Below are 13777 nucleotides of genomic sequence, written 5' to 3' on the forward strand. Positions count from 1 at the left end.
AAAGAGAGAAAAAAAAGATGATAACGAATGAATGTGAAAACGGTAACGATATAGCTTTGAAATTAGAAATGAAACAGAGAAAAAGTAGGGGCTGTGTTTTTATAGATGTCAATGGGAAAAAAGCGAGTTTGTTACGCGCCACGACGTTTTCGACTAAACATTAATTTTGCTTTCTTTCTTTCTCAATATATTTTTGTACCCTTAAATTAAATATATATTTTCCTTTCTTTCTTCTTTTTCGGATTTTTTCCTTTAAATACTTATCCATTTTATTGTATCTTATCATAAAAGTGAGGTAAAGTAATATAATATCACAGATAAATATTATTATTAGATTTTAATATAAAATTATTTTATATTTCCAGTGCACAACTCTTTATTTTTTTAGTTTTTAATTTATGCAAATATAGACTTGAGAAAAAGAATAATTAATATAAATTGTTTATTGTATTATTTTATTTTATAATTGTAATTTTTATCAATCAATAATTACATATTTAATGGTTGATGTTACATGTCACATTTAAAATATTATAGACTTTTTGTTTTTATCTTTGTTATTTTATTTTAATCAGTAAATTTTATTTATATTAAAATATATTTTATAATATATAGAATTTTTTATTTTAACTTGTTGACTAAAATTATTCTTTTTGTATTAGTGTGACAAGATTATATCGCAATTTAAGATAGAGAAATATTTTTTGATTCGTTAAACATTTATAAAATAATTAACATTTACAATTCTCTGATAACATTAATGAAAATTGACTAAAATAATTTTTATAAAAATAAAATGAAAAAATTTACACCAACTAAAAATAAAATACTAATGATTATCAATAATAAATGCATATTTATACATACTAAAGCAAAATATATCTTATAAAGACTAAGTAACAATATTATATATTTGTAAAAATCGAAAACATATTTAAATTTTATTTATTTATTATTTATTGTTGAATGCTACAGATCATCCATGTGGATTTCCAGTGTGTGTGTTCCTGATTCGTCTTTGAGTTTTTCCTTATTCTTTCCACGGCAGTCACTGGTGTTTCTATTTTCTAATTTGATTCTTTCTCTTTTGGGTGCAACGAGCATGATTCATTGGTTATATAATGTTAACATATTTTTTTTGGACAAATGTTTTAGATCAATGATTGGTTAATCATAAACATGTTGATGACAGTTACACTCTCTAGGTGGAGTTTTTGTTTGTTAGTTGAGTGGTTACTATTATGAATAAAATTATTACTTCGAGATGTTATATTTTCAATTAACTAATTTGAGTGGTTACATGTGTATCCAAACATTGTTTCTTTTGAACTTGTAAAATAAAATCTTAATATTTTGCATATTTTATTTTTTATATATATTTTGAATTATTCTTTTGAGCATTAATTTTTTGAGACAGATTAATTGAACTAAGTTATTAAATTTAAGTGGTCAATAAAATTAATTAAATGCAAGTTATTTAATAAAGTTCAGTTTTAATATTGATTAATTACTATGATTGTTAATTAATATTTACTTATTTTCAGATTAAATTGGATATTACTACATTTCTTCTCCAAAAAATAGAAAAGCTAAAGAAAAAAACTAAATAATTGATTTTTTTACTCGGGGTGGAATAATTTATTAATGTGATATAAAATTGAGGTATGATTTTTTTTATCAAATAGTTGAGGTATGATTCTTTTTTCTCGACAAAACATTCTTAGCTAAAACAAATTGCACTGAAAATAACATTTTTTGTTCGTTTTTTACATTATTTTTTTTTTGTTAAATTTCATTAATTGAAAATAAAAAAGATTATTTGTCGCAAAATCACATTATATTTGATACACTACTTAATTACACTAATTGGTTAGTCAATAGTAAAACAATTTTAATTTTAATTTTTTAAAATTAGTATTAATTTTATTTGTTAATAAATAATATATGAAATTCATGAAGTAAACAATTATTTGTATTTTTAAAAATAATAAAATTATTGTTTTTATTATTTCTAAGAGTATATTATCTCTTAGTATCGATTAATTTTTTTCACTACAATAATTTATTTCGTAAGTCTCACATCTGATCTTACTTATTAACATGTTAAAATTAACATAAATTTTAAAAAATAGAAATAGAAAGCATTTTTACAAAGTAAACAAACACTAAATTATACTAGTCATTTGTTTTTCTCTTTGGCGTTATAAGTTTAGTGTATTCTTCTTATTAGTTATACAAGTCTAGTCTACCATTTTATATAATTGATTATTTCTTTTGGTTTTTTTAACAATTACTTTTATGCACTTTTCTTTTATCAATAATTTATTTCAAAAACAATAATACATTTATCATTGTTCATTAGTTTCAGTTGGTTAACAGGGCACACAGTGGATCAAAATATTCAGGCGTTTAACAGAGGACCCTCAAAACCTTCAATTATTGAAGATCCTAATTATTTTTTAATAATATAATAAAATGAAGGTGATTTTTTTTAGTTTAATATATCTTTAGCTCCTAAAAGTTTATGATTTTTCAAGTTTAGTTCTTAAAATATTTATTTACTTTTAATTTTAATTTTTATTTTTATTTTTAAGGACTAAAACTATCATTTTTTTATAAAAATATTTTAAAATAGAGAATAGAAAATATTTTAAAGATTAAAAAGTTAATTATTTTTTATAAATAGTAAAATAAATTTTAAAATTTTATAAAGACTAAAAATTTATTTTTCCCTTTTTTAATTATTAAAAATACATTTTATTTTTATTAGAAACTCGATTTTTAAGATTAAAACAAAATTTGAAAAATATTTAAACGACAATATACCTTTTTGAAAAAACAAATCAATTGGTATTTCTTTTAAAATATAAACAAAAATAAATTAAAAGTATATAAACTTTTTTGAACATATTTTTGTTTATATTTATATTTTTGGATCAATGGAGTATTTGACAAGACTCCAAATTACTAATGTACTTTTCCATAAAATGGTAAGACTGAAGAAAGAAACAACAGCTGTGTTCCCTAAATTAGTGGCACATATTTGTGTTATAATGTACACTTTGCGTTTCAAGTTCAATTAACTGAATTGTTGGCGAAAAATGGCAAAAGCCTAAACAGACGCTTACGTAATTCACTTGTCCAAATGCAACCCAAATTGACCATTTCTATCCATTGTGTAGTTTTTATTTTCGCTAATGATAATAAATGTTATTAATATTGTTAGTATTTTATTACTGATGACGGATTTAATTATTTTGCTATTTTATAGGTAACGATTTAATTATTTTGCTATTATATTGACCATTTCTATATCATATTATGTCATAATTCATATTCTTAACTATTAAATTAATTTTATATCCTTTTAGTTGTTATCATACTTAAAGGCATATACTTCATAATAACGTCAACAAGGCATATACTTCATAGTAACGTCAACAAATAAATAATTTATTTATTTTTTTAGAAAAATTAATGAGTTAATATATTAATAAAATTAAATTACATTATGATTTAATATGATATTTTAGAAATTATAATTTTATATTATAATTTGCTAAAATTACAACAAAAAAATCTGCAATGGTATGATTTATTTATATACAAAGTAGAAAATATAATATAATAGTAATTTATTCATACTTATTTAAACGAATGATCTGATATATCTAAAAAGTTTTTATTTTTTGTTTTTTATAATATATAATTTAAATTATTTCGTTTAATTAACTTCTAACAAACCTTTGATATTTTATATTTAAAAAAATATCAAAATCCAACGTAAAATGATTCATAGATCGAACTCCTAATCAATAACTACTTACTTAATAATTGTGTTATTGAAACACAAATATTAACACAATCATCGTATCTATAATTATTACTGCAATTAAGCTTTTATTTTTATTTTTATCATGAATATGTTGCTAGTTTCGTAAACCGACTCTAAGGCGCCTTAATTTTGCTCGCTCACGGACTTGGCTTAGCGAATTTTCTCTATTTTAGTTCCTTATTTTGGGTTCCCATTGATTTTTGTTGCTTTCATTTGTGCTTTTCAATCCTTGATTTTTCATAATCTTATGAAAGCATGAAAATATGTATAAACTACAATTCTCGTGATTAAATTGACATATATCGAAATATGTACAAAACTTGAGGAAAAACCATATTTTTCTTCTTCTATTAAACCTAAGTTAATAAGTGTCTAAGAAATATATTTAAAAATAGGGAATTTGCCACTTATCAACGATGTAAATTTCTTTCTATTTCTTGTATATGAAAATTTATCTCTAACAATTAATATATCTTATTAAATAAATATTTATCCAAATATTTAAAAGAATAATCACTTCCTTCCGTCTCAAATATAAATAAAAGTTGAATAAAAAAAAGTTAATAACATCTAATATTTTTTTTATATATATATTCAATTTAAAGTGATAAAATGATGCATCAGTCTAACGTAAAAAAAACTTTTTAAATTCAATAAATATTTATAAAAAAAATAAAATAATTTACATTAGTCTCTTTTTAATAGCAGACACCAATATAAATCAAACATGCAACTTGCAAATTCAACACCTATTTTTTTACTATTAGACCAAATAATAGAAGCTAGTGGTCTGTCTCACAAAATGTGACAATAGATTTGCATACACTTCACACACATATATAAGTATTTTAATTATCCTCTCATTTTTAAATATATGCTAAATTACATTCGTGGTCCTTTAACTTAATTTCAGGTAACATTTTAGTCCTTTATCTTTTTTTTGTTTCCCGACTTGGTCATTTATTTTAATTTTAAGTGACAATTTGATATTTTATGTTTTAAAATTTCAACAATGATATCCTTTTTTATATAAAAATTCCAAAAAAAAATTCAATCAAAACTCATAAAATTAGTTATATTCTTCAATATAATATAAATTTCATTAAATTCGTAACGCAAATCTTCAAATAAACTCATATTTTCATACTTTATTTGATATTGTTAGGAATAAAGGACTAAATCGAGAAAAAAATAAAATAAAAGACTAAAACATTATCTGAAATTAAGTTAAGGGACCATAGATGTAATTTAGCATTAAATATATTATCACATGTTTGTACCATGTAGCGCTGAGATTTGTCATTTTATGATTTTGCTAAAAACTATGATAATGACATGCCTTTTGAATTACCTCATTGGAGTTGCACTTTACAATCATCATCACAATTCACCAGCCATTAGTTTCTTTGAGTTCACCCACTTCTATTATGATAGTATTTTAGTTTCATATTGATTATATATGAAATAAATATCTAATATATAAAATAATAATTTATATATTTAGTGTTTTAAAACTTTAATTTGAGATAGGACGTTAAAATCTCATGTGATCCGTGTTTAGTCTAATATTATTCCTTTATTTTTGAATTTTTCAACAAATGGTATCAAAAACCTAATTACAAATTAAACCTATTATATATAAAATATGAATGAGTTAAATATTAAACATATAAAAGAAATTCAATATATAAAAAAGAGATGACCAAGGTAACTATCCCAAACTCCCCAACAACAATTAGTACAATAGCAATATAGCAACGCATTGAAACCCCCAATTTTATGGATGTAGGACCTTCTCTTTGATTCCTTTAGTTAGTAATCAATCATAAGAGAACATGGAAGAAAATGAAGTGTTGTGTTCTAGTTCAATCTCTCCTTATTAAGAATATAAAACGAAACAACAAACAAGGACGGCCACAGAAGGGAATAAAAACAAAACCAATGAGCAGTAATTATTGCATGAAATTTTGACCAACGCTGGCGACGGTGGTAAATCCAAAAAAGATAATCCAATTTGGGGCATCCTACCTAATAACGTATAGAGATACCATATATTTAATTATGTTTTTATGACAAGATGTATTTAATTATGTTAATTTTATTTCATACTAATGTTTTATTTTTTATGAATATAATTTATTGATAGGTTGATATTGTAATTCATTTTAATTTTTTTTATAAAAAATATTAACTTTTCATTAAAACAAACTTCGTGCATTTCACTGAGGAATAATTTCAACAATTTTTTATCTGTAACTTCATAATACCAAAAGAAAGGTGAGGTCTAACTAAAATTATTTTAGCAAATAACTTCAACAATCACAATCAAAGACCTAATAAAAAGTACGAAGACTATCAAATTTAATAGTTCTTCTAAAAGAAAAGTTAAACTAGTAGCTGGAGTCTAGTTAAACTTTGAGTTTGGTAATAAAGTGATCTCTTTACAATGAGAGATGATATCTGCGATAACTATACAACTAAAATTCATAAATAAAAAACACAAACTGATTAATCAAAAACAGACACATTTAAAAACCAAATTAACTAATAAAAACACATTTGATTTGAAAATATTTTTTGTAATATTAATATATTCCAAGACAATACTGCTTTATACATTAAAAGATCATAATCGTTGTTTACTATATGCATTTATAGCTAGCTACCTTGTGAAGGCTTACACCAAAAAATTGCACCTGTGTTTGGATGCATGACATGCAGGTCCTTGCTGGATGCCACTCTTCTGAAATATGATTTGCCATACTTTGTACTTCTGATGGTGATTCAACCTGTTATTTCCATAACTGGATGTTACTCTTTTGTCCACAAGCTCCACACTATCATGCCAAACAAAGAGCTCTGCATGAATCCAGCTCCTCACAAAGATAGAAAAACCACTCAAAGAAGCTCAACCTTGTGGCAGACTGCCTCAAATTAAACTCACGAGCATTCACCTATTCACAAATGCAGCATGCCAGAGAAAGCTTTATACCTTGAATCACACAGGCAATTTCCAAACGACATCCCAAAACATACCACACGTATCAACCTGCTGCGAACGTAGGAAGAAACTACCCTGATAGCTATGTTTTCAGTGTGCAAATTACCTAATGAGAAATCAAATTTATTATTAGATGAGTATCAACTTCTCAATAGCACAACCTATTATCATGGGATCGTTCACGTAAAAAATCCAATCCGATGTCTAGCAATAGGTCAAGTGTTATCATTATATAATATATAACTTCCATATTTGAGGTATTAACAATTCAATGGACACATTTTGAATAATTGACTAATGTTAATTCACACATGGCCATATTTTTTAGCATATATACAAGGCAGTCCTTCTTGAGACATAATGATGGCAATTGTTCTAAGATACCAAAATTTTAAAATATGCCCGCTAAAAAGGTGGAGGTGACTGGAAGCTGCTCTTTTGCTCAGTCAAGAACAGATCATTGAGCAGGGAAGTGGGGTTTCAACTAATGATGCAGCAGTGAATCAGATGCATCCATAAATCTTTAAACTTCGTCCAAAGGCACAGGCTGGGAACTAAGAAGTCTTTCGGCCTCATCATTTGCTTCTGCTTGCATTTTCCATCTCTGCATAGAAAAGTAAAAGGATACATTTTCTATTACAACACAAAGCAATGGCCTCTTACTGTAAGGCTTATATGGATTAAATTGTTACTATCATATTAGAAATCTTGAAAAATACAGCGAATGGATCCTCTCCACTGCTCATTTTCTCCATTTTTATAATTTTGGAAATATAAATCAATAGTGATACATTAATAATAGAGACAATGGAGAATATCGATTTCCGTAAAGACAAGCCCTGTGTTCAGATGGAATAGATTTGATTTTAAAATCTTATTGAAGGGAAGATTATCCATCCATCATAACTGGTGAACAAGTCTGAGGAGAAACTGTAATAGTTAAATCAGGGGTATTAAGGAGAGATATCTTTAATTTCTTGGCTAGACATTCAGAATCTCAGATAAAAAAAAAAAAATCAAGAACATAAGTTGTTTAGTTGGCTTTCCGCTAGGTAGAGTGTACGAAATTTATTAAAATTTTGGTAGAAATTATTTTGCAAGATCTGGTGAAAGAAATTGGCCATGTTCATGACAGCAACGCCAGATAAAAGGCTTGCATTTTAGGAGAATATACCTCCTCTAATTTTTCAAGTTCCATGATTTGCTCTATCTGTTCTGTGATACCATCCTGCAAAACAAGGACACTCTCAGCTAAGTAATCAGACTTTTATAGCGAGATTTCATGACACAAGAAAATATGATTAAGTGGTTTACCACATCAGTAGTAGTTTCAGCAGCAAGAACATCAGTTTCCATCTCCACTTCAATTTCAATCATTGAGGAAATCTGACCAAAGAACACTCAATACTCATTTAGTGATTTAAATCAATATACAAAAGCAACCAGGCGAACTATTTAATTTTTTGGTATTTCTAAGGAAGTTCACACTTTTTGAAGAAAACATACCCTAGCATAGCTAGCTATCAATTCAATTCGTCCGCGGAGGGAGTTTTGCAGGCTCTCTCGGACCCTTTTGACTTTACTTCTTCGAGTCCTAGATATGAATAAATTGATAATGGTAACTTCAGACAAGGCCAAAGTACGAGGAGCCAGACAATTAACGAAACTTGAGGACATCAGAGAAAAATATTATTTCATCACATATACTAGAAACAAAGATTTATGATGTTATAGCAATTGACCGATAAGAAGGTTCTCCAACAGCTGAAATTTTATTCTCAAGTTGGCACATCCGGGCTAACATCCAAACCTACAAAAAATAAATTAATCAAATTATAAAACTCGAACTACAGGTATGTTTCAATAGAAAGAGAGGAAAGAAACTATTATCTTCAAAAACTATTCTCATACAATCTTACTCTCTCGTTATGGGAAATAAGATATAAAACCACTCAATTTTGCTCTAATAATTTCCTAAGGATAATGACATTTTAAAGTTTTTCTATCAGCAACCAACAATTAGGTTATTACATACAATTCAAATACTTCATTTCAATTGTTAACATATTCTGCATTCATTTCAATCAGGCTAATTTTAATCTAGAGCACTAACAGCAGCATTATGCATCACATTTCATACAAATTTGACCCCCATATGACATTATGTCTTTCTTTCTTTTCCTCCTAGTAAGGAAGGTATATGGAGCAACATTTATGTGTAAATGCTGGGTAGTTAAGAGTGGATTATGTACGCATATTATCATTTATTAGTGTATGTTAGTTGTCACATAAAGGACTATATTAAAAGCTTTTTTATTTTTGTCTTCAACAATGTAACATTCTTGTATTAAAAGGAACTCTATCACAGAGAGAATTTATTAGATAGAATGCACATATGAGATGAAGCACTTCTCCCTTAATGAACTTGTGAATTTCTCCAAAAGAATAACTTGTGTTTGAGATATATAAAAGGTTGAACATTAGGATAGATAAACTGCTAAAAATGTCACACAGGAAATGTAACCGCTTCCTTCCCCAAAAATAAGTAAATAAAGGTTGAACATCACCATGCTAATTACAAATCATGCAAAATGCACACCTCTTTTTCAGCAGCTTCTTTTAGGTCATTGATGCGAGACTGAAGCACGTCATATTGAGATAAAAGACGCTGTTTGATAGCAATTACTTCCACCGACCCTTGCGGAAGCTGTAATCATAAACAAATGTATATGAACTTAGTATGTCTTATTTTTTTGGGATCCACATTTGTTTCCTGTGTGAACAGTGAATAAAGGAGGCAGCAAGTCATTATCGGAGAGGAATTATAAGAATCACTTTCTTTCTTTCTTTTAAATGCCTGCATTCATGGATGTGCAGTAATGAAAGAAACCCTTCTGTTGTGAATAGGAAGTTTTAATTACTGAAAGTGATACAGAACAAATAACTATATCTTCAAAGTTAATTTTTGAGAGGAAAATAAAATTATAATGCATTGTCAACAGAAGATTGCTTCTTTTGAGAAGCAAATGTAAGTTGGATGAAGAGAAGATAAATTAGAATCCCTCAATGGGAAAAGAAGTGATGAATTAACTATAGTACCTGATTAAACTGGGGTAAAACAAAGGAATTCAATGCAGAGCCAACAGCAAGTGATGAAACTGCAACAACTGATAGGAATTGAGGCAGGCTGGGGTCAATAAATCCAGAGGCAGCATCACCGGTGGCAAACAAAGCAAGAAGTGGAAAGAGGATGGAGGGTTTAAGTAATGATGAACTTTCATCTTTTCTAGGGGCTCTTACAAGGCGTGATTCCCGTCCATCTTTGTGGTTTGTTATGCACATAGCCTCACCAGGATAGAAATCTGGGGTCCTTGAACTGACTTTAAAGGGCCCTAGCTTTCTATATACATTTGATGGAGCTGCCACAGCAACAGTTACCCTTTCGCCTTCTTGTGCTGGCAGGTCTACTGTCTCAGTTGCAAATCTGTGAGTACGAGCCATACCAGAAGGTGTCTGCACCTAAATTGCACAAAAAGAAAGAAAAAGGTGTAAAGAGGTAATGAAAGTGAGACATTATAAAGATATCAGCAATTGACATGAGGTTATTTCAGCAACAAATTAATATAGACAAAACCTAATAATGAAGCACTAGTTTAGTTTCTCATATCTCAGCCCATTTTCAAATTGATAAAAAAAAATTAACACGCCAAGTCGCCAACATATATGTACTCATAGAACAAAACACCAGATTGAAAGGATAAATGAAGGTGGGGAACTAGGAATCATACAAAAGCAAGAAAGTGACTACTTGCTGACAACATTGTACAAAATAAATAAACACAAAAGCAATGTTAAAATGACTTAAAAGCTGGGAATGAAACCTTTGCCCAGTACAGGTACCTCTCCAACTGAGGTCCTCTGTGAGACAGGCTGTCTGGGGTGATATAACAGATTTAGTATTTCTAACATTGAGCAGCAGGACTCAATATAGGCATATAAAAATACCATCTGAAAAGTCGTAATTATTTTTGCAGAAAAAAATTCTACTACTAGGAAGATGGCATGTATTTGTAGAACTCAAAAGGTAGAGCGTCTGGAAATGCTAATTCACCAATAGGTATTTATTGCTTCACTGACTTCTCACAACTAACCAAGTTATACTCAACTCATATACAGGTCCTCGATTAAAACTCCTGCATGATTATATAATCAGAAAACAACCTCACAAATCAAATGTCAAAGATGAGGGAAGTATATATATACCACAATAGAGTGAACAGCAGAAGGAATGCTTTGCTTCATCAATTTCAGGAATCTTAACCCCTTTTCCCATGCTGTAACGTCCATGCTGCGTTCGGCAGGAGGAGATCCTTAGAAAAAGTGAATACTCCATGATCAACACCGTACACATACACATTGAGATATTAAGAAAAGATAAAACATTGGTTACACAAAAAAGGGGGGGAAAGAGGGCAAATACTCGAGCAAATTAGTTATGATGCTTCACATGACAAACATAAGATTCATAGAATAATGCAAACTCAAAAGTGAGTTAATACTTAATATGCCACTCTAATTAAAAGAAAAAAAATCGTTGAAAAGCATACTAGCATGCCAATCAAACTTAAATAGTTTGGATTTTTTTATTATGCTTAGATGAAAGAAAATCAAATAGTGAATGAAATGACTAACCAACCTGATTTCTTCTGATTGAATACCGACTATGTTTCCCGAAACAAGTTCGTATTGGTAGCGACATTTTGCACAAGACACTATCTGCAGAGGAAACATTTACATCCTCATTTATAATTATTACCATGACAGAAAATACTTCACACTTTATTAAAACAACTTATTCCAAGTTCTGCACAAACTGAATATCAATCTTGAAGGACAAGCTACACAATCTTGAAGGACAAACTAATTATGTAGGCACAATGGGAGGGGGAGGAATACACAATTTACTTTTGCACTAATTGGAAATTGAAGGACAAGCTCACCATACTCAACTTGTTCCAAGGATTCAGAGATAATAAATAACAGAATTCAAAGATCTTGCCCGAAATTGAACTCAGTAAATTATTACATAGGAAAGTCAAACTAAAAAATAATTAATGTTGGGTATAGGGAAGGGAATAAATACCTGAATACCTTGCTGTGGCTGTGCAACTGCAACAGCTATCTGACAACTAGGACACCTAACTATCTTCCCAAAGGGGACCTGCAAACAATTCCATGAGTCAAAAATTGTTAGAAAACAAGTCCAATTTTTGCAACCTCCTTCACAATATGCAGCGCCGTGAAATGAAAGGAAACATGAAATTGACAATTCTTAAATCGTACCTCCTCAGAAGGAGACACGCCCACCTCACAGATATATTTAATCACGCTAAGAGCATCAGAAACCCTCAAAGAAGACGCCAAACCCTGAATCAACAATGTATAAACACGTGCATTTGGCCTTGACCACTTCCATCTCTCAACTACTAAAGAACCACTCTCACCAACTGGTTGCAGTATACACAAACACACACATCATCATATTCAAATTTTAATGACTAAGGGCATATTTAGATTGACTTATTTGAAGTTATCTAAACATAAGTAACTTTATAAAAACAGCTTATCAGTTATCATATGTTCATAAACTGTTTGACTTTATAAAAACAACATATAGTTTATATAAAACAACAGTTTAATTTTATTTTATCTTTCGCTGAAGTCTTTTTGGATTGACTTATTTCACCTTATCTACTAGATAAAGCACTTGTGAGACTGTTTGGAATTGTGGAAACCATTTATGACATGTCCATAAGTAATTTCCATAAACTCTCAACTATAGTTTATGAATCAACTTATATTAAAAGAGTTTAACCTTTGTTATCAAATAGCTTATTTATATGCACTTAATTAAGTTGTTTATCCGATCAGAGTTGTTTTTTTTACGTCAAACAGTGTTATATTCATAAACACACTTATATCTACATGTAATTTACTAAACTGGTGAAATAACTAAATAAATAAATAAATAATGGAGAAAAAATAACCTTCATGAAAAGTGGAGCGCATGGCATAGAAAACGGACAAAGCAAGTTGGGGATTATTCCGATCAAGAGCAGCGGATATAATAGTGCAACAATCAGAATTGGAAACGACGCCGGCGTTAGTGGAAGAATTATCGGCGATTATCTGCAATGCTTCGTCAGCGTCTTTGGCGGCGGCGGCAAGTCGGAGAAGAAGCTGTTGATCCAATAGGTTGGAATTGGAGGTTTCATTTTGGCTTTCGCTGATAGAAGCTTTGACGTTGAGGAACCTCGGTGGTTTTGAGGGGAACAAGAGAAGGGGATTGGTGGTTGCAGTGTGGTTGGAATAGGTTTCAGATAGTTTCAACAGAGCAAAAGAAGAAGAATGGAGAGGAAGTAAGCGAGAGAAGGAAGGAGTGGATACGTTTAGAATCATAGTAGAAATCAAATGCAGTTATTATGAATTGAATTTTGTTCTATCTTTCTTTCTATGGCGCTGTGATGATGATGATAATAATATGAGATTGCATTGTTTGTGACAGAGGAGAAACGATAGGTAGTTGAGTGAGTTTTTGTGGTGGCTAGAGAAGAAGACGATAATACAGAATCAGAGATGGATAAACTACATTTTTTTAATTATTAAAAATACATAAATCAAAATTAATGGAGGTGCGGGGAATCGAACCCCGTGCCTATCGCATGCGAAGCGAGCGCTCTACCATATGAGCTATACCCCCGATGATGCTAACTCAAAGGTCCAATCATATTAATACATCCACTATCGCATTTAATTCTCCAAATATTACAAACTCACTTTAATCCATTAAAGTTTCTTACCAGAGATTGGGGTTTTGTTCTTATTCATAATCTTGAGAGAAAATTTATTATACTGATAATTTACCCAATATGAATGCTAGC

The 13777-nt window shown here is 29.2% G+C and overlaps 1 protein-coding gene across 2 annotated transcripts; it reads right to left on the reverse strand.

Moving 5' to 3' along the window:
* Positions 1-7037: 7037 nt before the first annotated feature.
* Positions 7038-13446, reverse strand: LOC101496781 (uncharacterized). 2 transcript variants are annotated; one of them, XM_004503560.4, is made up of 12 exons: positions 12884-13446; positions 12180-12343; positions 11980-12057; positions 11533-11612; positions 11100-11184; positions 9936-10355; positions 9436-9543; positions 8579-8646; positions 8343-8430; positions 8151-8222; positions 8011-8064; positions 7038-7440 (listed from the first exon to the last, which is right to left on the reverse strand). In XM_004503560.4, the coding sequence occupies exons 1-12, from the start codon at positions 13293-13295 to the stop codon at positions 7360-7362; spliced, it is 1710 nt and encodes a 569-aa protein (XP_004503617.1). In that variant the 5' UTR covers positions 13296-13446; the 3' UTR covers positions 7038-7359. The 2 variants fall into 2 exon arrangements, with proteins under 2 accessions (XP_004503617.1, XP_004503618.1); XM_004503561.4 differs by having other exon boundaries at positions 12180-12263; positions 12884-13050.
* Between the last annotated feature and the right edge of the window lie 331 nt (positions 13447-13777).

This window comes from Cicer arietinum, chromosome 6, assembly GCF_000331145.2.
Source record: "Cicer arietinum cultivar CDC Frontier isolate Library 1 chromosome 6, Cicar.CDCFrontier_v2.0, whole genome shotgun sequence".
Lineage (NCBI taxonomy): Eukaryota > Viridiplantae > Streptophyta > Magnoliopsida > Fabales > Fabaceae > Cicer > Cicer arietinum.